Raw genomic sequence first — 27191 nt, 5'->3', positions numbered from 1 at the left:
AAAGATAAAAGTTTCTCAAATCTGAAAAGATGGGAGAGTACTTTAGTATCATGTTTATGATCATCTTAATGATTAAGATACCATATCACAATTGGTCCTCTAAAGTCATCTTAATGCATTCTTATGACTAAGAAGAGGAGTCATGAATTGTTGAAATGGTTAAATCAAAAAGATGAGTCATACTTCGTTCCAAAACAATTCTTAGAGTCATACTCCAAGATTGTAACTTGAGTGACATATCTTAAAGAGGGTTTGTTAACACTAGTCAAATGTAAGAGTAAAAGGTTATCTACTCTTGTACATTTGAAATTGGTAAGTTGTGATGTTTTGGATAAAACAGAGACCAACTTAGGCCAATTGTGTAAAGTGTTAGTCTTGATAAAGAATCCGCACTATCTCTTGAATATTTGACAAGGGAGTCTTATATGTCAAGAGGACAGTGGGAGTCTTAAAGCTCTTGAAAGTTTCAAGACTTAATCAAGAATAAAACCTAAAGTCCTTCACTAGCACACGACTTGAGGTTTATAACCTATCGTGTTGAAATTTCTGTGCCTATTCAAGTTGGCTTTGCATAGGAGTTCTGAGAGTTCTCAATTGGTTGCACAACTACTTGGAAGCAATGGCAGGCACCTGAGCTGCCAAATGGCAAGAATTTAAGATTGCACAAGTTTAATCAATATGAGTTTGGATTTGTCACTAACCTTGTCTTGTGATTATGGTTTTCACAAATTCACATGGATAAGAACACATACACTATTAAATCTAAGTGTCACAAGGTTTCTCTCCGATTCATGAAAATGATGGTGAGGAAACACTTTCACTAAGTAGATTTTAGCTAGATAGCAATTGTGATATTTGCATTCTCAAAGTCGTTAGTGGAGCGTGTGTGGTTTACCGGCACACTAACATGGACTTGTGAGAAGTGGCAAAGGTCTAAACAATTGAGACTATGATTACGGCATCCCTTTTCATAGTTCTAAAATTGTTTAGACACACATGTGAGCTATCTAAGAGAGGTGTATGATTTTGATAAAGTTTTATCAAAACAATCTAGTATCAGAAATCTGAACTTTGGTAAGAAAGTCAGCTGATTTCTGAGTACATGTCAAAGCTAGTGGGAGCATAAGTGTTATGCTAATAATCAGCATGTTAGTGGGAGTATGATAATTATGACAAAGGTTGCAAGTTAGCAATGTTAATTATAGAAAACAAAAGTTTCAATTCGTGAGGTTGCAGGGGTTGAAAAAGTTGTTTTGCTATAATTACGGGAGAGGAAATTATACTTCATTTCAATTCTAAAAGCTTAGATTGAGACTTTAATCGTATTTAATCAAGGATATATATATGAATTTCATGTTGGAATGGCTCAACATAAGGAAATTCTATATATGGGTCCATTATTTGCGTTCTAAAATTCGATTATGATTACGGCATCCCTTTTCATAATCTGAATTTTGAGAACTTGGCAAATTGAAATGGAAATATTATAGCAAAAAACTGGTTTAGTCTTTATGTGAGACATCATGAATCGTGTCCCATATGCTTCGGATATAGGATCGATTACATGTGCTATATTCATCCTTTCTAAAATTTTCCAAATGCCTGGGGCATTATGAAGGGAAAAGGTCTAGAATTGGATATGACTAAAATGATTAAGCAATTGTCGAGGACAATCTAAGGTTTACCAAAGATTGGTTGCTCAAGGACAGTTGGAAGTATAATGTTAATTCTGGAAGGACCATATTGATATAATCTGTAAGGAGGCAACTCTTGTTCAGAAGTGATAGTCAAAATGGAATATGGAAATGTTTCAAAGTTAGAAATTATTCAATCTGTGTAAGATTAGGAAACTTAATGAAAGAAGGATGTTTCCAAGGAGCTGATCTCCTTTGGAATGCTCTGTAATGATTGTTGTCAAGTCTTTCTGACTTCGTGCATAATCATTAAGAGGATCAATGCATATAAGTTTAGAATCTAACAGATTTCAGTAAATGGCATGAATTTGGAATTCTTGCATTTGCAGTAAGGATTTGGGACTGTGAAAAGAGGATCATTGGAGTGATGTTCAATTGATCTATTTTACAAAGTAAAGATCATAGACAAACATAGAGTGCATACTTGGTGTATGGCAAAGCTATTGTTTAAGAAAAACATAGTGTGCATGCTTGGAGCATGGGACAACTAGTGTTTTTAATTCAAGTATAAAGTTGATAAAACCGAAACAATGAATAATGAGTAATCAGTATGGTGATAAATAAAAGTGTTTATTTATATTCATAGGGTTTGATATCATATTTGATTCATTTATTCTTGTGTTTCACTTTGCATGTTTTGACTTCCAGAATAACTAAGTCGCTCTTCCTGAATGATTAAGTTATTCAAACCATCCACAGTCGGTCATATGTTGGAAGTAGATATGAATCAAGACTGTCATGGGTTGGTTTGTAGAGGTCCAAGTTGGTGGACAAAGTGGTGCTACAACACTCATGAGTGCTCATAAGTTCTGAGTATTGGATTCAACCCGCGCTCATTTGAATCACAGTCGATAATATCTTATATTCTTCAAACCTAGAGATATGAGTTGTTACTATGAGTTGGTTGTACATTGATTGCACGAAAACGCATTCGGTAACTCGATGTTATAAAACGTGCCTTTGTGTATGATTCAACAAGTAGTAGAACAAGCCATATGAGTCGAAGTTTAGCCATTCCTTTTACCTTCAGGATAAAAGCGATATCTGTGGGCCCCTCGATGATTTAAAGATGATACATGTGAGTGCTTGGCCAAGCCAGGACTGATTTGATTTGTTCAATCAGTCAGTCATCATGAATCAGAAATCGGGAAACAACAAATGGACAGAGAGAATGATTGATAATCCATGTCTCAGTCCATATGATATCTAGAATGGAGGAATATATGATCCCTTATCTAATGGACAAGTCATTGACAAAGGTCAGAGTTCATCGACAAGGTCAGAGTTCGACAGAAGCTTTTGAGAGCTACGATTGCTGATCGGTTCCTGAAGTCATACGCAATAATAGTTTTAGACTTATCCAAGTGGGAGACTGTTGGATTAATGTCTAAGTCCATAACTATAATTGGTAAGACTTGACCCGACCCGGCATGGTCCATTTGGGTTGCATGGCATCATGCATTTGGATAGACTATAATGAGAGAAATAACACTTAAGGTTGGTTAATATATTATAAGTTCTAATATATTAATAAGGTTATTTAATTAGTATTGATCAAGAGTTAATTTGGAATTAATTAAGTGATCAAAAGGAGACTAATTAAATATATGGGTTGATTGTGTAAATCATTCATTCTTATATATGTGGGCTTGTGATCCAAGATTCCTTATGTTGGACTAAGTCCATGGGGTGACCCATGGATACTCCATGGAGGTTAAAATCCATGGAGCATAAGGAATGGGTAAAGTTATGAGTTGCATGGTGTAACCCTAATAGCCACCATATAAAAGAATCCCATGGCTCAAGAAATTGTGTACTAATGTGTGAGTGTGAGGGCTAGACGATTTTAAGGAGTGTTCAAGTTTCTCTCAAGTTATTCCAAGTGTATTTGGTGTTGTGTGAACCATTTGAGGTGTCACACTTGGGGCACTAGGCACTCAAGCTTCATGAAGACATTCTACATCAAAGAGGTATGTATTCTATCTTGTTATATTTATTATTTTGTATGCTAGATTAGGATAATACCTTGGATGTTCATAATTGTATGTATAATAGAGAAAACATAGATCCAAGGTATTTAGGGTTGCATGTACACTTAGGAGTGTTAGAATGCTCATAACCCAACAATATGATATGTCATGCATGCTAGAGTAGGCTAGGTATTCTTATTAGGACTAGAGTGGCCTGATTCGTGATGCCTTAGCCTAGGGGTTTTGCTACTGGGAGATGCTTGAGAGTAAGTAGTGATGGGTTTTTGAGCATTCTAACACTTCCTAAGTGAACATGCAACCCTAATAACCTTGAATCTATGTTTTCTCTATATACATGCAAATTTCTTTTTCAAGGTTATTTCCTAACTAGCATGGCATGGGGATTACATAAAACATAAAAACTAGTAGAAATACATACCTTGTTGTTGCTTGGATTCCTTCAAGACTTTGTGAGCCTAGCACCCCAAATGTTGTGCCTCAAATGCTTCACACAACACCACAAGACTTGGAATAACTTGAGAGAATACTTCTAGCACTCAAAATCGGTTATGCCCTCTCTAGTAACACTAGGTCCACTAGATCACCATTTTGCTAGCCATAGGGTCCCTTTTATAGTGGTGTCACAATTAGGGTTTCATCATGAAGACCCATAATTGCCATGACTCTTCATTTCTCATGACCCATGGGTTTGTAACTCCCATGGACTATCCATGGAGCTCCAAATGGTTACATCCATAACCCATAAACCATGGATCATTTAATCCACCATAAAAGAATTGATGATTATCATAATCAACCCTTATCTATTTAATTAGTCTCACTTTGATCACCAAATTAATACTAGATTAATACTTGATCAATACTAATTAAATAATACTATTATTAATACATTAGAACTTATAATATATTAATAATCATAAGTGCCTTATTCTCTCATTTAGTCTATCCAAGTATTGCAATGCCATGCAACCCAAATGGACCATGCCGGGTCGGGTCAAGTACATACCAAATAAAGTTATGGACTTAGACACTATATCCAACAGTCTCCCACTTGGATAAGTCTAATAACTATATTTGCAAATATGACTTCAAAATCCGACTAGCAATCGTAGCTCTTTCAAAGTCTCTCGGAACTGAGATGATGATGATACGCCATTTAAGATAAGTGATCATACAATCCTCTGTTCTCATGATATCAGCCGGACAAACACATGGAACATGGTCTTACTTATTGTCCAGCATTTGTTTCTCGATCTCTGATTTGTTTCGACATATAACTAAATTGAACACATCAATTAGGTTCTGACCGGGCCCGGTACATAAGTCAAAACCAAATCATCGAGGGGCCCAGATATCGCTTCTATTTCTAGAAGGAACAGATAAACTTTGACTGATATGCTTGTACTAACTACTTGTTGAATTATTCACAAAGGCACGTTTTATAACATCGAGTTACCAATGCGTTTTCATACAATCAATGAATAACCAACTCATAGTCAACAACTCATATCTCTAGGTTTGAAGATTTATATGATATTACCGTCTCACGATCACTCGAGATAAATTCCATGAAGTGATGCAAGTGAGCGTGGGTTGAATCCAATACTCAGCACTTATGAGTACTCATGAATGTTGTAGCAACCATTGCATTGTCTAAAGCACTTTAGACAAATCATACAAGCCAAATTCATGACAGTCTTGATTCATATCTACTTCCAACATATGACTGACTGTGGATGGTTTGAATAATATGATATATACCATAACATAATTATTCTGGAAGTCAAAACATGCAAAGTGAAACATAAGAATAATACTAATCTTATATGGCCCCAACACCTTGAGTGTAAATAAAAACACCTTTTATTTAAGCACCATATTGATTACTCATTATTTATGTTTCGATTAATCAACTTTATGCTTGAATTAAAACATTAGTTGTCCCATGCTCCAAGCATGTACACTATGTTTTTCCAAACAACAATTATGCCATACTCCAAGTATGCATACTATGTTTACATATGGTCCTCTCTTTGTGAAATAGATCAATTGACAATATTCCAATGATGCTAATTTCACAATTCCAATCCTCGTTGTAAATGAAAGAATACCAAACTCTTGCCATCTACTGTAATCTGTTAGATTCTAAACTTATATGCAATGATCCCCTTGTAATGACAATGCACAGAAGTCACAAAGACTTGGCAACAGAAATTACAAAGTATTCCAATGGAAAACAATTCCATGGAAATGAAGTCTCAAATTCAAAGTACATTCCTTTGAACATCCTTCTTAGCATTAAGTTCTTTAATCTTACACAGATTCAAAGAATAACTTCCACCTATGGAGACAATTCCATATTACCATTTTGACCATCACTTCGGAACAAGAGTTGCCTCTTTTCAAAATATGTCAATATGGTCCTTACTCTATACTTCTAATTGTCCATGAGCAACCAATCTTTGGTAAACCTCAGATTGTCCTCGACAACTTTGCTTAATCATTTTAGTCATTTCCAGTTCTATTCCTTTTTCCATCTTAATGCCCTAGGCATTTGGAAAATTTAGAATGGATGAATATTATAGCACATGTAATCAAACCTATACCCAAAGCATATGGGACATGATTTATGCTATAAAAATTTTTATTTGCCATGTTTTCATAATTCGAACTATGAAGAGGGATGCCGTAATCATAATCGAATTTTGAGAACGCAACATATATAGAATTTCCTTATGTTAAACCATTCCAACATAACATTCATATATATTCTTGACTAAAGTAGATTAAATTCTCAATCTAAGCTTGTAGAATTGGAGTGAAGTATAAAATCCTCTCCCTTAATTATAGCAAAACAACTTTTTCAAGGCGAATTGAAACTTTTGTTTTCTATAATTAACATTGCTAACCTGCAATATTTAATATAATCGTCATGCTCCCACTAGCATAATGATTACCATCATAACACTTTATGCTCCCACTAGCTTTGACATGTACTCAGAAATCTACTGGACTTCTAGAAATCGATACTTTATTGACTTTCTTACCAAAGTTCATATTTCTGATACTAGATTGCTTTGATAAGACTTTATCAAAAACATACACCTTTCCTTAGATAGCTCACATGTTTGTCTAGACCTTTTGCAATTCTCACTAGTTAGTGTGCCGGTTAACCACACACGCTCTACTAACTATATGAGAATGCAAATATCACAACCGCTATCTACTTAAAATCTTCTTAGTGGAAGCGTTTCCTCACCATCATTTTCATGAATCGAAGAGAAACCTTATGACACTTAGATTTTATGGTGTATGTGTTCCTATCCATGTGAATTTGTCATAACCATAATCACAGGACTAGGTTAGTGACACTTCCAAATTCATAGGGACTGAACTTGTGCAATCTTAATTTCTTGCCACCTGGTAGCACAATGCCCACCATTGCTTCCGGGTTGTTATGCAAACAATTGAGAACTCATAGAACTCACAAGCATAATCAACTTTCAACTGGAACAGACACAGAAACAAGAATATGTCAACACGATAGGTTACAAACCTCAAGTCGTGGGCTAGTGATTAACAAAACTCTTGATTTAGTTCTTGAAACTATTTCAGAATCATTTAGACTCCCACTATCCTCTTGACATATAAGACTTCTCTTTGTCAAGAACCATTCCTTAACAAAACAAATATTCAAGATCTAGTGCGGATTCTTATCAAGTTAAACACTTCTCACTATTAGTCTTAGCTGGTCTTTGTTTTATCCAAAACATCACAACTTACCAATCTCAAATGTACAAGAATAGGAAACATCTTACTCTACATTTGACAAGTGTTATGAACTTTCTAAAGACTATGTCACTCAAGTTACAATCTTGGAGTATAACTCCAGGATTTGTTTTTGGCACGAAGTATGAATTATCTTTTTGATTTAACCATTTCAACAATTCACGATTCCTCTCCTCAGGCAACAAACACACTAAGGTGTCCTTAGAGGATCAATTGTGATATGGTTCCATAATCACTAAGATAATCATAAAACAAAATACACAAGTACTCTCCCATCTCTTCAGATTGGAGAAAATTTTATCTTTCTGCCTTATTTGATCCTTCTTATTCATTCTGCCATACATTGAAACTTTTCCAATGTTTCAGAATTACACTTAAACTCGTAAGCATAACCATATTTACTAAACTTTAGTAAATCATAACGAATAATCTTATCTATCTTTGTGGTGGACCTGACCAGCACACAACCAAGTGTACCCAATCTTTTAGTCCTTCACTTGACTCACATGTACATGTGAACAAGGAATTAGTCTTAATTTCCCAAAGACGAAAACTTCTCATTCATCATACAATACAAGTTGCATGATTCCAAGTTTCTATCTAACTGAAACTTGGGCGATGAGAATCTTTCCTTATTTGGTAAATTATGATACTACCACAAATGAAAGAATCAAATCCATTTTCAAATATTGCTATTAATGGAAACATATAATGAACAATTTTTCACAAATGCCATTGTAAGGATACTTAAAATAAATAAAATCAAAACTTTTCTTTATTTTAAAACTTTGCGGAAAACTTATCCTTACAACCCATATGAAAACCTTGTTGTTATCTATTCCTAAGCAATATGTCTCAACTCTTAAGTAATAGCTCAAAATTCTGATCACCGAACCATGCGATCAAAATCCCTCTTCGCGATCAGAATCAGCATATACTTCCTTTAAGTTTCTTCACTTTTCTTTGATTCTTAAAACATCAACATGTGACCCAGTCACATCATGCAATAAGAATCTCAGAATAGAAACTTAATAGAGTTAGACAATGGACTTTACCTGAAGTAGAGTCAAACATTTGACTTTACTATCTTTATGGATTTTTAGGTAAATTTGGCAGCTTCGCAACCAATGCCCTTCCTTTGGCAACAGAAACATATGGACTCTTTGGAAACGGTACACGGGACTATCACAGACCTAGCCTTTCTCTTTGCCATTTGGTCAACCGAGTTGACTATGGCCAATCCCTTTCAATTGGGAAGAGAAAGTTTTTCTGGACTTCCAATGTTACCATTGTCAATGTCCATGGAAGTGTGGGAAGTTGATCTTCCAATCAAATTTTGCTTTACCAATGCTCCAAATCATTGCTGATTCAGCATCATCAAGCAAATAGGTAAGATCATTAAGGGTCATGTCGTGATCTGTTATCAGGGAGTGACCAAGTCAACAGCCAGCTACCTTGAGACTTCGACACCCGACTCTCCCGGCTTGTCAATATGTGACTAAATCTCCAAGACCTAAGCACATATAGACTTTGTTTGCCAATAGGGATTGAGTGACTTAGAACTTATCATGTCTTGAAACTTGTGGGATAGGGAGATTTAGAGGAGGTGGAGGAAGTGAAGTATGATTTCCAGTCCCACTAATGCATAACAAAGGGATTGATCTTTCACCTTGGTTGCCATTTGGGATATCATCTTCATTAGGAAGCTTGTTCCTAAAGATTTGGGAAGACCATAGCAGTCTAAACTAGACATCTATAATGGAAGAAATTCAAGTTAGTTGATTTAAAGTCCTTAATATAACACCCAATATGAAATATTAAGGCTAGGACCCAACAACCTATTTATAACTGGAAGAGGGATGCCGTAATCCAAATTATAAAATAGTTGAAGGTAGGTAAATGACGATTTACCAATTCCCACCATAAAAAACGAAATATAATTAAGTTTTTAATTGGATTTGAAACTCCTAGATCTTTTGAGATACATTGAACTTTCAATGGCATGTTTGAATCTCGATTGTGCCCTCTCAAGTTTGTGAGTGGGATGCCGAGGATCACAAACAAGGTGTGAATAACCATACAAATTGACTTGGTACCCTCAACAATATTACCTAATCGATGTGCCGGTTAACAACACACGCTCCACCGATCTATAATAAAGTCAAGTTACCCTTTGCCACTCTTACTAGTCCATGTTAGTGTGCCAGTTAACCACACACGCTCCACTAACGACTTGGTAAGGTACAAAGTGTAATTTATGGGCTAGCACCAATTTCACATTTTCCTAAAGTAACTAAGATTGGGAATTTATAATGTATAGTTACTTTATAATTCATTATACTTTTAACGAGTATTTAAAGTCGTATCCTACCCGTTCGGCTAACGACCCTCCACCGATCAAGGAAGCGGTGGGTGAGAGTGGACACCCATTAAGTCACCATTTTATAGGTAACAACCTTATACCCCCCTTATAGACCGGCTTCGTGAATGAGGCCTACTAACGGTAAGAATGACATATTCTTATACATATCTATATAATTAAAATTATAATAATAGTATAAGGGTGTATTTTAAACATTTAAAATACTTGGTGGTTTAATCTATTAATTAAACTATACTTAATTTAACTAAACTTAAACCATTTCTTTATGGAATTATTAACTCTTTTAATTAAACACTTTAATTAATTTAATGAAGTCCATAAAGCTTGAATTTTACCTTTAAAAAATTCTAAGAGTTTAATTTGGAATTAAAGTGTAAGGCTTTTCAAATTCCAAAACTTGAGGGCAAGAATTGAAACTATTCCAAGTCTCTTCAATTTGTAACTTATGAGTTTTAATGGTTCATAAAATGAAGACTCTTCATTTTATGAAACCTCTTTAGTTCTTTAATCATAATTAAAAGAAGTGACTTTTGGTTATCCATAACTTGAGGACAAGTTATGGACACCATCATTAGCATTAAGATCATGAATTAAACAAGCATGTAAGTTACACAAAATTCCTATGATCTTCTAAAAACTCATAAGAACAAATATTCATATCAAACAATTTCAAGAAAATCATATAAACATATACAATACTTGAAAATTGATAAAAGTCATGTAAAATGGGTTAACATAATCATTATCATTTTGAAAAACAGATTTTACAAGTCCAAAACAGATTGGGATAATGATCTTAATCCATTTCCAGCAACAAAACTCGAAAAAACTGCCCAGCACGCTCCTACTCGCCGAGTGCATTATTCTACTCGTCGAGTAGGATGAATTTGTTCATGGACTCGGCGAGTCCTCCCCATGGACTCGGCGAGTCCAGTCGTCAGAGTGCAGAATTTTCGATTTTTAAGCAGTTTTGCATCAAGTATACAGAAAACAATCCTAGGCTCTGATACCACTGATGGGTTTTTGAGCATTCTAACACTTCCTAAGTGAACATGCAACCCTAATAACCTTGAATCTATGTTTTCTCTATATACATGCAAATTTCTTTTTCAAGGTTATTTCCTAACTAGCATGGCATGGGGATTACATAAAACATAAAAACTAGTAGAAATACATACCTTGTTGTTGCTTGGATTCCTTCAAGACTTTGTGAGCCTAGCACCCCAAATGTTGTGCCTCAAATGCTTCACACAACACCACAAGACTTGGAATAACTTGAGAGAATACTTCTAGCACTCAAAATCGGTTATGCCCTCTCTAGTAACACTAGGTCCACTAGATCACCATTTTGCTAGCCATAGGGTCCCTTTTATAGTGGTGTCACAATTAGGGTTTCATCATGAAGACCCATAATTGCCATGACTCTTCATTTCTCATGACCCATGGGTTTGTAACTCCCATGGACTATCCATGGAGCTCCAAATGGTTACATCCATAACCCATAAACCATGGATCATTTAATCCACCATAAAAGAATTGATGATTGTCATAATCAACCCTTATCTATTTAATTAGTCTCACTTTGATCACCAAATTAATACTAGATTAATACTTGATCAATACTAATTAAATAATACTATTATTAATATATTAGAACTTATAATATATTAATAATCATAAGTGCCTTATTCTCTCATTTAGTCTATCCAAGTATTGCAATGTCATGCAACCCAAATGGACCATGTCGGGTCGGGTCAAGTACATACCAAATAAAGTTATGGACTTAGACACTATATCCAACAAGTAGATAGCAGCGAGGAGCTTATGAGAGGTCTGCTAGAGAGTAGCCTATTCATAGTGAGAGTAGAGTACTTGGGATTTGGGATCCTAGGAGGAGGACTTGGGGTGAATACTGATGCGGTGTGGACAGTAGTATTGGGCCCGTACTACTGAAGACATCGGATCAGTGCGCAGTCCAAGTAAGAATCCCTAGGGTACTGAAGAGCAAGTAGGGCTGAGTTATCGAGTGCGAGTATGATCGAGCGGGTCTCTGATATTTTTATGTTGTATTTCAGAGAGACATCATGGTTGGGACACGCCACAGACCAGAGACCAGCGGTGTGAGTGACGAGGAGCTTCGTCAGATGATCCACGAGGAGGTGGCTGCGGCTATCCGCACAGAGATCCCAGAGATGTTTGGGTCTATTAAGACCACGTTGATTGAGACCTTTGATGAGAGATACACAGCGGTTACTGAGGCTGCAGCCGCTGCAGCTACCGCAGCTGTTGCTGCTGCTAGACCTCAGGGTGGTGATTCGTTGCTGTTCCGGGAGTTCAGCAACACGAAGCCACCAGAGTTTGATGGGACGCAAGATCCGATTACTGCGATGAGATGGGTTTCTGACATTGAGGGATACTTTTATACTTGTTCATGTCTGGAGCATCTGAGAGTTCGGTTCGCGCTGAACCAGCTTCGCTTGGGAGCGAAGGACTGGTGGAAGTTTGTGACAGCACACTATTCTTCTGCAGAGCTTGCCGCGGTGACCTGGGAGAGGTTCACCGCTATGTTCCGTGATGAGTACGTTCCCCCGGTGGAAAGGGAACGGTTGGCCCAGGAGTTCTTGACCCTCAAGCAGGGTACTGAGTCTGTTACTGTGATCACCAGGATGTTCCATGAGAGGGCGATGTTCTGCCCTGAGCACGTGTCTTCCGAGCAGGCACGTATGAGTCGGTATCTGAGCATTTTGAGGAGAGACATCCACGAGTTCGTGGCGAACTCGTCGTACAGGACATTTTCCGAGCTTCATGAAAATGCTCGGAAGAGGGAGATAGAGCTTGAGACTCAGGTTAGGGAGGAGGCGGAGTCTCAAGGGAGGGATCGGCGACCAGCACAGTCCCAGCCGGCAGCCAAGCGGGCCAAGCCCGCCTATTCGAGATCAGGGAACCAGAAGGGCCGCACTTGTGGCAAGTGCGGCAAGGGTCATGAGGGGATCTGTAGAGCAGGGTCTTGCTACAAGTGTGGCAAGGAGGCGCACATGGCCAAGGATTGCAGTTTGTTTCCACTGCAACCAGACCGGACACCGGAAGGCCGAGTGTCCACAGCTGCGGGGGTCAGCACAAGGAGCATCGTAGGGATCTGCCCCTGCTACTGTACGAGCTACCGAGAGTCAGCGGGTGAAGGCCGAGGCACCGAAGGCACGAGGGAGAGCCTTCCAGTTGACAGCGGAGGAGGTCCGCGCAGCGCCCGATGTCGTGGCTGGTATGTATTCTTTCATGTATTTATTTTGAGTTTGAGATATTGTGCTTATATTATGATATGCGTAGGTACTTTTCTTGTGAGTTCTGTACCTGCCTTGGTGTTATTTGACTCGGGTGCGAGTCGATCTTTTGTATCATTAGCCTTTAGTCAGCATATCAGTATCCGTCGAGAGGCGTTGAGTCGACCTCTGCGAGTTTCCATAGCTGACGAGAGAGCGGTGTATGCCACTGATGTGATTCGAGGATGTGTACTCGAGATCTTCGGCGTTGATTTTCCGATTGATTTGGTCCCGATTGCGATGTGAGATGTCTGTGTCATCGTGGGGATGGACTGGTTGAGCAAATTTGGAGCGGTTATCGACTGCGAGCGACAGCTGGTGACCATACGAGACCCTAGTGGGGGAGTTCTTACAGTGTACGGTGAGGGTACCCGTTCTGGGTCAGCGTTTTGTTCGGCCGCTAGAGCGAGGCAGAGCCTACAGCAGGGCTGTAGTGGGTTTGTGGCTTATGTGATGGATACGAGGATTGATGCGGAGAGGCCGAGATCGGTCGATGAGGTTCCGATAGTGCGTGAGTTCCCGGATGTTTTCCCCGAGGAGTTGTCGGGTGTGCCTCCCGAGAGGCAGGTAGAGTTCCGTATCGATTTGGTTCCGGGGGCAGCGCCTATCGCCTTGTGCCACCAGAGATGCAGGAGTTATCCTCACAGCTGCAGGAGCTGCTGGGGAAGGGGTTTATTCGGCCGAGTAGCTCGCCGTGGGGAGCGCCGATCCTTTTTGTCAAGAAAATGGATGGTTCACACCGGATGTGCATTGATTACCGGGAGTTGAACAAGCTAACGGTCAAAAACCGTTACCCCTTACCGAGGATCGACGATTTGTTCGATCAGTTGCAGGGAGCGTCTTGGTTCTCCAAGATTGATCTGAGGTCTAGATATCATCAGATGAGAGTGCGTGATGAGGATATCCAGAAGACAGCGTTCAGGACTCGTTATGGGCATTACGAGTTCGTGGTGATGCCTTTCGGGCTCACCAATGCACCGGCGGCGTTCATGGATCTCATGAACAGGGTGTGCAGGTCGATGTTGGATCGTTCGGTGATCGTGTTCATTGATGATATATTGGTGTATTCGAGATCCAGAGAGCAGCATGAGGAGCATTTGAGGGAGACCCTCGGAGTTCTGAGATCGGAGAGGCTTTACGCCAAATTCTCCAAGTGCGATTTCTGGTTACGAGAGGTCCAGTTCCTAGGACACCTCATCAACCAGAATGGGATATTGGTCGATCCAGCCAAGATTGAGGCTGTGATGAGTTGGGAGGTGCCGAGATCCCCTTCAGAGATCAGGAGTTTTCTGGGGTTGGCCGGCTATTATCGGAGATTTATCAAGGATTTCTCCAAGATTGTCGTGCCTCTCACCAAGTTGACGCGGAAGGGCGTTGCTTTTCCATGGGGTCCGGAGCAGCAGACCTCGTTCGAGACTCTTCGCCAGAGGTTGTGCGAAGCCCCGGTGTTATCCCTTCCAGAGGGAATGGAGGATTTTGTGGTGTACTGCGACACATCGATATCGGGGTTAGGTGCGGTACTTATGCAGAAGGGGCATGTGATAGCGTATGCATCGAGGCAGCTGAAGCCTCATGAGACGAGGTATCCCACCCACGATCTGGAGTTGGGGGCAGTGGTGTTCGCCCTCAAGATCTGGCGTCACTATCTGTATGGGGTTCGGTGTACCATATACACGGACCACAAGAGTTTGAAGTATTTGATGGATCAGCCCAACCTGAATATGCGCCAGAGGAGATGGTTGGATGTGGTAAAGGATTACGATTGTGAGATACTGTACCACCTGGGCAAAGCTAATGTTGTAGCTGACGCTCTAACCCGTAGGGCAGAGAGTACCCCGATTCGAGATATTTGTATGCGATTGACGGTGATGACTCCGGTGTTAGACACCATTCGGGAGGCCCAGGCAGAGGCCGTGATACTAGAGAACCGCAAGAGGGAGCGGGTGATCGGACAGGTGTCTGAGTTCGTTACCGATGGCCGAGGGCTGATGACCTTTCAAGGTCGGATTTGGGTGTCGTATACAGGCGGAGCACGTACCATTCTGATCGAAGAGGCACACAGATCGAGGTTCTCGATCCATCCCGGGGCCACTAAGATGCATTTGGACCTGAAGAGAGAGTATTGGTGGCCCTGTATGAAGAGGGATGTCGCGTGGTTTGTGGAGAGGTGCTTGACCTGTCGCAAGGTTAAGGCCGAGCACTAGCGTCCGCATGGCAAGTTACAGCCACTTGAGATTCCCCAGTGGAAGTGGGAACATATTTCTATGGATTTTATCACCAAATTACCGAGGACCGCGAGGGGCGTCGATGCAATTTGGGTGATCGTTGACCGGCTGACGAAGAGCGCTCACTTCCTTGCTATCAGTGAGAGCTCTTCCGCAGAGAGGCTGGCCGAGTTGTATGTGAGAGAGGTGGTATCGCGTCATGGAGTACCGATCTCGATTGTGTCAGATCGAGATGTATGTTTCACTTCCAGGTTCTGGAAGAAGTTCCATGAGGAGTTGGGTACGAGGCTGCATTTCAGTACCACATACCACCCACAGACAGACGAGCAGAGTGAGCGGACGATTCAGACACTCGAGGATATGCTTCGAGCATGTGTGTTAGACTTCGGAGGAAGTTGGGACATGTACTTGCCGTTGGCTGAGTTTTCCTATAACAACAGCCACCATTCGAGTATCGGTATGCCTCCCTTCGAGTTGTTGTATGGGAGGAGATGTCGGACTCCCATTTGTTGGGGAGAGGTAGGGCAGCGAGTGAAGGATATCACCGAGATAGTGCTTCAGACGAAAGAGCAGATACAGCAGGTCAGACAGAGATTGTTGACAGCTCAGAGTCGCCAGAAGAGTTACGCGGATAGGCGACGATCCGAGCTCGAGTTCCAGGTAGGAGACTTCGTTCTCCTGAAGGTATCTCCTTGGAAATGAGTGATCCGATTCAGGAAGAGGGGCAAGCTGGGACCCCGGTACATTGGTCCGTTCTGGGTGACCGCGAGGGTGGGCAGTGCAATGTATCATTTGGAGCTACCTGCGGAGTTGAGCCACATACATGATACCTTCCACGTGTCTCAGTTGAGGAAGTGTATAGCCGACGAGTCGGCGGTGGTGCTGCTGGAGGATATTCAGGTGGATGCGAGCCTGAATTATGTTGAGAGACCGATCGCGATCCGGGATCGAAAGGTCAAGGTTCTGAGGAACAAGGAGGTGCCCCTGGTTCAGGTCCAGTGGCAACATCGGAGAGGGTCCGAGCTGACTTGGGAGCCGGAGTTGGAGATGCGGGAGCAACATCCAGAGTTGTTTGCAGAATAAGACTTCGAGGGCGAAGTCTGATTCTAGTGGGGGAGAATTGTAACATCCGGATTCCCAGGTATTTTATTTTAATCATTTATTTTGAGTTAAAGGGAGGGACTCGACGAGTTGACGCCTAGACTCGTCGACTAGGTTGCGATTCGCTGACTGTATTAATGAATGGACTCGACGAGTCGGCTAGGTGACTCGACGAGTCTGTGTTGGTGACAAAAACCCTAAATCTTTGGGCATGTGCCCTATTTAAAGGTCCTTATGGCCTTCATTTGCGGCCACTTACTCCCCTGAGAAACCCTAGAGAGCGAAGAGAGCTTAGAGAGCAAGGGAAAGGCTAATTCTTCATCCTTTTGGTGTAATCTTGCAATAAGGAGTGGGAAAGTCCAAGCTAGATCGATTGTGGAGCATGGATCTGTGTTGTTCAGACTAAGACTCGCTTCTGGAGGTACAAATCCTTTCCCATTTCGTGTATTTGATATATTTCTTGAATCTAGGGTTCCTTGCATCTTTTTAAGTTGGATCTTGAAGCATGTAATGTCCCAAAGTGGTGTAGATGTTAGATCTGGACCATGAGAGGTCCAAAAAGTCCCAACCTTCCAGCTTTATGCTATTTCATGAGAGCTTTGAGAGTAGGTCATCATTTTAAGGGATATTTCTCCATTCATGGCTTTGTATGTGTTGCATGAACGTAAAGTTTGAACCTTTACGTGACTTTTGAGTGCTAGAAGGTTAGATCTACTAGTTGGAGAAGCAGATCTGACCTCAGAAGGTCGTTTGAGTGTTGCCATGGAAGGGACTCGCCGAGTCCATAAGGGGACTCGACAAGTCGAGTCGGGTTACCCCGCGATTCATGACCAGTGGTAACTCGTCGAGTGGAAGGTTCGCTCGACGAGTCGAGTGAGGTTTAGAAAGACCCAGAGGACACGCTTGGACTCGCCGAGTCACCTATGTGCACTCGACGAGTCTGGTCAAAGTTGACCGTTGACTTTCGTTGACTTTTAGAGTCTAGTCAATGTTTGGACTATTGAGCCATTGGAGGGGTAAAATGGTCTTTTACCCTCTTGAGAGAACTTAGAGAGGGAATAGTCTAGCCTTTGAGAATCGTATTAATTAGAGTAATTATTTTATGGGATTAGGCGGAGGCTAGATCAGTATTTCCGAGTTCGAGATTTACCGAGTTACCCGAGGTGAGTCTTCTCACTATACTTTACATTGAGTGGTAAGTAGAGTTATGTGACAGAGTATCTTGTATGCTATGTATGTGATGTGTTGCACTGCATTATTTCTAAGTGATTTATGCTGTGTTCATTCCAGAGTTTACAGATTTAGGACCGGAAGGTCCATAGAGTTAGGACCAGAGGGTCCACAGAGTTAGGGCCAGTGGGCCCACAGAGTTATAGCCTCGAGTGGCTAATATGTGTTATATGTGGCATTTTGGGGAACTCACTAAGCATTTATGTTTACAGTGTTTTGTGTTATGTGTTTCAGGTACCAGTGAGGATCGCGGGAAGGCGCCGACATGATCAGTACACACTTGTGGAGTTTTTATGTATTGTGATCTTGGGGTGAATTTTATGGATTGATGTGTGATACATGGAGATTGATAATATTTATGAATGAAATTATATTTTTAAAAAGTGAAAAATTGTTTTGGAATTTACGATGTTACAACATTTATGCTTATGTTGTTGTATTAACCATGACATTCCAAGATTTTTAAATATAAATGAAATACATTTCCTCGGAAATGCTTTTATAATAATATTGTCATGTTTTTTGGAACAAATTCCGCATTATTACTCTTTTAAAAAAAGGATACTCTTATTTAAATAAGCATAAACAAATCGTTTTTTTCTGACCGTGAAATTGGGGATGTCACATTATTTCTCAACATTTTAGAGTTTGGGCTGGAACTCGACGAGTTGGGGAGCTCCAAATCGTCGTGTAGGGATCTATATGGACGTGGGATTAAGGATCTACTCGACGAGTTAGGGAGCCCCAACTCGACGAGTAGATGCTGGAAAGGAAAAACCCTAATTTTCAGGGTTTGCACCCTATTTAAAGGCCTTAAACCTCATTGTTAGCCTCCCTTATCGCCCCCTTTGTCCAGAGAAACTCTCTTTCGTGCTTTTCCTACCTTTCTGAGTGTGTGAGAGCTTAAGGAGTGCCTTTTTGGTGTTTATGTGAAGAAGCTTGAAGTGGTTGGTGCATAGCTGAAGGGAGAGGCTTTAGATCCGATGTTTACTCTGTTGTGGCAACCATTTTAAGGTATAAAGTCGATACCTTGGCCTTTTATTTCTTAGATATTCTCCTATGAAAGTATACGGTCATTTTTAGCATATCTTGGGGTCATTCTTGGATTTGAGCAGGTCATGAAGCTATGACTTCAGATCTGGACATCTCATGGCCTATTTTGACTTGAAGTTGCCACCTTTCTCTAGTCTTGGCTCTCCTTCATGCCCAAAATCCCTTATTAAGCTAGGATTGAGTGTTTTAGCCCCCTTAAGACCATGTATGGACGTAAAGTCAGCAACTTTACGTGGTATCTCAGCCCTAGGGGATCAGATCTATGGTTTGGAGCGTTGGACTCGCTTAGAAAGTGGCTGAATGAGTTAAGACTGGGCAAACTCGACGAGTTGCCTTTTTAACTCGGCGAGTTGGCCCGGGGTTTCCCTGATCTTCTGGACACTGTTCGAACTTGATGAGTTGCTGTAATAACTCGGCAAGTTGACTAGAGTTTTTACCAGTTTTGATGAGAACTGAAAGAACTGGACGAGTCAGCAAGTGCACTCGGCGAGTTGGATCAACATAGACTGTTGACCTTGGCTGTTGACTTTGACTTGGACCAGGGTTGACCAAGTTTGACTTTGAAGGTATCTTTGTTAATTCGGGGTTTTGTTGAAGTTAGTTGCAGGGTGGTTGTAGGCGGTTGAGTTCGGAGTTGTGAGTTGGGATTTGATTTTTACCGGTTCAACATTTCTTGAGAGGTGAGTCTCCTCACCATACCAATGGGTCGAAGGCGCCAAGGTTGACCCATTATGTGATATATGGATTGTTAGTGGATTATGTGTTATGTTGGTATGACATTTGCATGGAAGACCCCAGGGGGTTCCCATAGCAGTAGATTAAGACCATGTGGGGGTTCCCATGACATTTGGTGTAAGACCTTGGAAGGTTTCCATGACATCCTAGTATGTATGTATGTTTAGTTCGCATGATATTTCCTTGGTTAGCTAAGACCATGCGGGGGTTCTCATGGCAGATAGTGAAGACCATGCAGGGGTTCCCATGGCAGGTAGTTAAGACCATGTGGGGGTTCCCATGGCAGTGGGTTAAGACCACGTGGGGGTTCCAGTGGCACCCGGTGTAAGACCTTGGAGAGTTTCCATGGCATCCTTATATGTTTGTATGCATGGCTTATGTGGTATATATAGCTGATATAGCTAATATGGTTTATGTGATTATGTGGATTGTGTGAGATATGCTCTGGGGAACTCACTAAGCATTAGTTTATAGATTGTTGGTTGTTTCAGGTATTTCAGGATCTAAGGGCAAGAGCCCGGCGTGATGGCTCGTCATGCACTCTCCGACATTTCATTTAGGGACACTCTGATATTATGAATAAAATGTTTGATATTATGGACTTTGAAAACAATGTGATTGAAATTTTATATTTTATGGAAATGAAAAATAAAAAATTTTATTACAAGGCTCGTTTCAACTTTCACGTGAAGAAATTCACATTGCATTTAATGGAGCTTATGAAAATGAGATGGAAGAAAGGGAACTCATTGATTGATCGGAAAAAAAATGAAAAGAATGATGTATAAAAGTGGGTGGGTCCCACTTAAATTTCTTTTTCAATAAAAAAAACTAAAAAACATTAAATAATTGAAAAATAAATGGAAAAGAAATAGATAATGAGAGTATAGTCATTTGAGGCCGAGAGCAAACAAGTTTTAAATGTATGAAGGTCTTAATTTTTGAAAATAAAAAACTAAATATATATAATGACATTTGCACGAGGAGATTGTGTAATTTACTCGGGACTTTTTAAAACCAAAACAAAGACTTTATTGCGACTTTCATAATAACCCTCCCAAAAACGCCTTATATCTTAAAAAAGTAGTTGGATCCTTTACGGATTCATACCTCCTCCACGTTGGCTGAGCCGATCCGGTCCGTCCGGTCCGTCCGGTCCGGTCCGGTTTTTAAAAGATGGTTACGAACAATTATAGAATCTACAACAAGGTACTAACATCTCTAAAGCAATTTTCTTCAAGAAATCTACGTTCTACAATATCTAATAACTACAATTTCGCGAAAAAACAATATGCTTAGGACTTTTCAATCATTTGCCGCTGCCCCTCTTCCTTCAAGAGGCAGTGATTCAGAATTAGCAGCCATTGCTTCGTTTTGAACCCCATCACCCCTCTCCATTGAAATGTCTTCCCGGAAAACCTCTAGTTCTTCATCAAGATTCTCGTTTATAGCTACCGATTCTTTCAAAGGTCTACATTCAACTGTTCCTACAAACTCGTTTTTTGACTCATTTTCATCTTTATCGCAATAACTTTTCCCAGCATGTTTTGATTCAGACACAGATTTAGGCTTATCTGACTCTCCGACAAGCACTCTCTGCTTTCGGGTCCATTACAACGTCCCTTCGGCGTTCTTCATCTCTAATTTCCGTCACAATTTCTGCTACTGGCGGAGGTAGACCGGAAATTGAGTCATTATCTGCAGTTTTTGCTTCATTATCGAAGCTGCTTTTGTCACTACAACCGGAAGTGAGCTCGTTTTCAGGAGTTTCAGGAGAGGCTCCGCCGCCGGTAAACGGCTGTTGCAGCAACGGGACTGCATTGGTTACGACTCTTCCCGTTCTTAAACTCTCCCTGTAATGCTCCATTTCGATTCTATATCGTTCTTTATCTTGCATTGCTTTTTCTTGGTAAACCTGAAGCAAAAATTAACCGATGAATCCATCAAGAAACGAAAAGAAACAATAACGAAATACACTTTTCGGGTTTTCGTTAGGATAAAAGATATATGGGTCAGATATTTGAGGCCCAATTGTTTGAATAAAGCCTTGGGCTTTCAACCTCAAATCTCCGAATGGAAGTTTATCTTCTCCGGCTTACCGATTTCTTGGGTTCCGTTAAATTGTTCCAAAGTTCGCCGATCATTCTACTGATGTCTCGATCTTTTCCGGGGTGAAGTGATTTGAGTCTGGCGTGTTGTTCGGCGAAAAAGAAATTATACCCACTTCTATTCGGTTTCGGATGAGCGGGATCCCGTTTCTTCATCTCGGATTTCTTCCGGCGCCGCCGCCTGCCGGTTGTTGACGGTGGATTTGCAATTCCGGTTGTAGTTGGAGTGTGAGTTGCTTGATATGACGAGTCTCCTGTTGACTGAAAAAGAACGCCTTGTAGCTGCTCTCCGCCTATCATGACGGTGCAAAGATAACCACTCTCAAATTTTCCGTCGATTATTCCGGTCACCGGGAAGCCGATTGACGGTTCTGAAGAAGCTGCAAATGCAAAATAACTTTAATAAAAAATCTATTGAAAATGGATGTTATGTGAAATTACTATTCTACCCCTATGCTGCCTGTTAGAAATCATATTGGGATTAGAATGACACAAAGTGAAAAACTGGGTGGGAATGAAACAAAATAAAATGTAATTCGGAAGTCCGTTAATTTTGCACTCTGATATAAGTATATAACCAAGAAAGTAACAATCTCAATTTCAAAATGACTATTTTAACCCTATACATGCAACTTTATGATTATAGAAAAACTAGGATGAGAATGGCGCCGACAGGCCACAAGAATTTCCATAAAACAAGGAAAAAGAGACTTTGGGAATTTTAAACCCTTGTTGAATGATTATTATACCCCTGTATGTAAAACGATACTCAGACTAGAATGAAAATGGCCACAAAAACTGGGTACAAGACTTCCATTGCAATGATTTATCATTAGTAAAATGACTATTTTACCCATAGAAATACCCACAAAAATTGGGGTACAAACTACCAAGAGAGACTTCCACTGACCACTGTTTATAATGTAAAAAGACTATTTTACCCCTACTCATATGAATGTACATGTATAAATGTAACAAAGAAAGTATGTGTAACACCCTCAGGGAACAATGGTGTAAAAAGAAAGTTTAGGAGTTAAAAAATGTAATCGGTGCAAAGTTGGTACCATGATTATGAAAATGACTATTGTACTCCTACACGTATAAGTGTACAAATATACTTGGACTAGGATGAAAAGAAAAAATCGACCTTTAGGCAATGAGTCCTCTATAGTAGTCCTTTGTCTCTTCATCTGTGTCACTTGAGTTTCTGCATATGGAGACCTCCGATCCATTTGAAATTGAGTAAAAGGCAGCACCGCTTTATTTGATCCAGAAGTTGAAGTCATTGTAGACTTTGTACTCTGCCAAATATCTAAAGAAAATACTATTAAATGAACATTCAAAAAAGCCCACAACAAGAAATTCTTGATCAATAAGGTTGTGTTTGTTACAAAGAACTCAACTAGACAGGACTATACAAGCTATTTACACCGATTTTCAATGATTAGGACGAGGAGGGCGTATATGTCATTTGCAAAAGATCAAGAATGAGTCTTTGTCACATGTTGCACCACCTTTTGGGTGGAAAAAAGGGCTGTTATCTTTCTTTTCCACATTAAGTCTTGTATTGTGAAGTGTTTGAATGAGTAATGACGTCTGTCTCGATAAAGTATAAAGTGTTGTATACATAAGGCCTGCATCTTTTGTTTCTTTTCTAGACTTTCGAATGAGGCTAGGTTTTTTTGTCTTAACTCATTAAGTTATTCAACACAGATTAAATAAAAAAGAAACAACCATATATAGTTGTCCAGATTAAGTACTTAACCCATTAAGCTCATTAAGTAATAAAGAAACAACCCCAAAGTTACAAATTTTGTGTCACTGATATTTCTCCAAGTTGCTAAACATAGTATAAGAGAAGTGCACAAACCAGTAGAAACAGGTGTCCATGCTTTCGCCTTAAAGTAATAAACTTGTTCAAAATGGTGAATGAGTGACATATAATATTTTCGTAGGATAAAAGACGCATTTGTAGCCGAAGGTGGAAAATTGAAAGAATTTGTCACTTCCCTCCACTTCTTCTCTCCCAAAACCTGTAATATTAAAAGAAACATAAATAAGACCTACAAAATGAAAATTGTTACATTTCCACCCTTCTAATAATCAAACATATGCACAACAAGCTTGTTAAGTTAAATTAAAAGCATTTAAGAAAGATGAACACTACCCTCTTAATGCCACCACGTGAAGTGACTTCCACAAAGAGGCGATGCAAGTCTAAATCCTTCCCACCAACAATAGGAATCCTGCAATGTGCAAAAGGAATTTAAAATTCATCTTTAAAATGAGAATATATGCAAATTGGTAATCTAAAACATAAGCTTCAATTGGCTAATCATGATAAGTACAAATGTAGGTGTTTTTGAAACATAAAGAAAGAAAGGATTTCCAATTTGTTAAAGGCTAAATACAAGAAATAGCATTGTTTCTTATATATATTTGTGTATTGTAGCATCCTCCTTTCATTTTGTTACTACTTTATAGTTTGACATATTTACCCTTTATCAATTTAGTGAATTTAGTTGCTCGTCCAAACACCCCCTAAACATGATTGACGATATATGATCTTGTTTCACACAAAATCATCATTAGGAATACTCTTCTATACTATGCAACATGTCATGCTCTTTATACACATACAATCATGCATTAAGCAAAGAAAATAATAAATCCCATTTGAAAACAAGTAAATAAGTTCGTTTTTAGCATATATTTTCACAAATTGAGCTTGATAGAAAAATCTTACATGAATTTGGTCCCCATTGCAGCATGAAAGTTGCCAAGTGTATCCATGAAGAGCTTTTGATTAACTACAACATCTTCATATCTAGCGATCGGAGGTGGATACAAATAATACTGCATCGACTTTTCTTCTGTAGAAGAACAAGCTGCCATCGCACTTTCTGTTCAACCCTTTTCAGCTTTCTATCTTCTGACTAAAAACACATAAAATAACAAGAAGTTCATATGAAACACGAGCTTTTACATGTGAAGTTAACTGGAGAAATTAAGAGAAAACGAAACCTTCTTTCTGAACCAAAAAAGCTTTATGCAAAATGGGATTTTAATTAATCTTGTAACATATGTTTGTAACAGATGTGATGTGACTCAAGAAAAGCAAGAACAAAAAACAAAAACAGTATCTCAATAACTAAAAGTTGCAATCACCATTAATGATCTTGAAAAGAGCTCCAATGAGCATATAGGTGAAGTTGCTATGTCTATAATCAAAAGGAAACATCCATAGCCCAAATTAGGCCTGTTGAAACAGCAACAGGAGTACAATGTTACAGCCATCGTAGCCATGAATTTCTTTAGAATATCAAGAAGTACAACAAAATTCAGATTTTTGATCTTTCATTTCAGAAAAAAGTTAAACTTTTTTTTTTTTGTAGTAAAAGGGTTTGCTGTTTGGTCAGCTACAAAATCTTTTTCTGACATTCTAAAGATATTTTACATGTACAATATGGGTAATAGAGATCATATAGTAACATAATAATAAATAATTATTTTCAGGAATATGCCCATATATGCCCATATAATAAATAATTAATCGAGTCTCAATGTGTATTTAATATTCCATGGACCTTCTCTATAAAAGGTTTCTTGAAAAGACAAATCCCTAGGATTTGCATTTACATCAAGAATCAGATGTTACAATAAAACTTTATTTTTATGAACAATATATAATTCAAATACTCATCATTCATCAATGGACTTCTAGATCTCAAACTCCAATCTGAAATATTGTTTATTCAATTACTCATTTTTGTTTATTATCTTTTGTGGGTCTAACTAAAATTATCCATCAACGAAAGAAAAACTTAAAATAAACAAAAACCCAACGTTTTTTATGTGGCAAAAAGATTAAAGATAACAACTTTCTCCCAAGAACAGTAATGTGGTTAATTTTTGTCTTGTGGGTCATCCTAACGAGGATTGAAATTTGGTCTTTTCTGGTTAATTAATGAGAAAATACAAAAAATAAACAGATAAAGAATGATGGATAAATGAAAAAATTACACTTACCAACAAGTGACATGGCAGAATTTGCAGGCAAGTTAAATAGTAGTCTACGGCAATGAATATGAAAGAAAGCTTTTAGTGGAATAAGGGTTTGGTTACTTTATGAAAACGGAGTATATTTGATGTATTTAATTTGCATTTTTAACCGTGTTGATGAGAATGAAGAAGTTGAATCATTATTATTTGCAGGTGAAAGTACCATTTTGCCCTTTGTATCACAATCAATCCTTTAATTCTCACACATATAATAAGGGAAAGATTTGGGTTTTTTGGTAAAATTTTATAATTTTTCTTATTTCTACCGCCATTAAAGGATCAACATCTAATGCAAAAAAATTGTTAATCGATCAAGATTAAACACTAAACATTATGTGGGTGTCGATAATTAGGTATTAATCGGTCTATATATTTTTCATAAGTTTTTTTTCCCCCTTTTTAAGTTTTACTTTTCCAAAGAAATTGAGATTTCATCGTATAATTTTGACCTTGTTAGGCCATCGGGTATGGGAAAGGTTTTTACGCGTAAAGGGTGATGTGGCAGGGGTGTTCACGAATGAACACCGCCCACCTAGCCCGTAATCGTGGTGTGAATTGAGACCAGTTATGCATCCTTCCAACCAATAGCATTCGATTTGTGGCAAACGGTTACTTTTTGACCCGTTAGACACTAAAAAAAATTATCTTTTTAACCTTAAACTAAACCATATAAATACCCAATATTTTTACACCATTTCACACCATAAAACCATTCAAATATCTTTCTATTCTTTCATTTTTTTTCTGGATCAAAATTAAAATACTTCAACCACTCCAAACACCCCAACAACTCTATAGACTCAAAATGATCAATATCAATGTTACATGCAAATGTTAACATCCCCAATCCAACAACCTCTATTTATCAACATTTCATATCAACCAAACTACTTCCAACAACAAAGACCACAACAATTCAATTAACCTCACTTCTAAGTTTTTCAACAATTTCAACATCAACAATTCCAAACACAACCATCTCAACAATTCCAAACACAACCATCTCAAGTCCCTTTATCTCAATCCCCACCTATAAACTTGGACAATGACGAGGACAACCGGGTCGAAGAAACACAACCATCTAGAAGAAAGGCAACAAAAAGGAAAAGCTACAAAAAAAAAAGAGGAACGACTTGGAACGAAGATGAGGAAGAAGCTTTAGCTAAAGCTTGGATTTTTATATCGTATGACTCGAGGACGGGAAACGCGTAAATGGGAAACGGTTTTTGGGTTCGTGTTTTAGATCACTTTCACTCGCTTTTGGGAAGGCAAACGGGTCGAACGTACGACGCAATGAACGGAAAATAGCATGAACTACGAACGGCTTGCACCAAGCTTAACGACATATTTGAAAATCTGAAAAATATGCATAAAAGTGGTAGCAACGATTTCAATATTTTATCAACCGCTTGCCAACAATACAAGGTCACCAACGGCGGTAAAACATTCGGCCACCAAAAAGCGTGGGAAATTTGTCGTAAGGGTCCAAAATGGGTCCTTAAA

General features: G+C 39.2%; 1 protein-coding gene across 1 annotated transcript; it reads right to left on the bottom strand.

Moving 5' to 3' along the window:
- Positions 1–20731: 20731 nt before the first annotated feature.
- On the bottom strand, positions 20732–24558 carry LOC145106776 (high mobility group B protein 15-like). The gene is made up of 6 exons (XM_079043706.1): positions 24373–24558; positions 23794–23872; positions 23497–23659; positions 22774–22938; positions 21618–22006; positions 20732–21433 (listed from the first exon to the last, which is right to left on the bottom strand). The coding sequence occupies exons 1-6, from the start codon at positions 24519–24521 to the stop codon at positions 21089–21091; spliced, it is 1290 nt and encodes a 429-aa protein (XP_078899832.1). The 5' UTR covers positions 24522–24558; the 3' UTR covers positions 20732–21088.
- Positions 24559–27191: the final 2633 nt, after the last annotated feature.

This window comes from Lactuca virosa, chromosome 1, assembly GCF_052849685.1.
Source record: "Lactuca virosa cultivar CGN04683 chromosome 1, Lactuca_virosa_CGN04683_v6, whole genome shotgun sequence".
NCBI lineage: Eukaryota > Viridiplantae > Streptophyta > Magnoliopsida > Asterales > Asteraceae > Lactuca > Lactuca virosa.
Note: the sequence above shows the minus strand (reverse complement) of the source record. Positions and strands in the feature narration are given on the sequence as shown.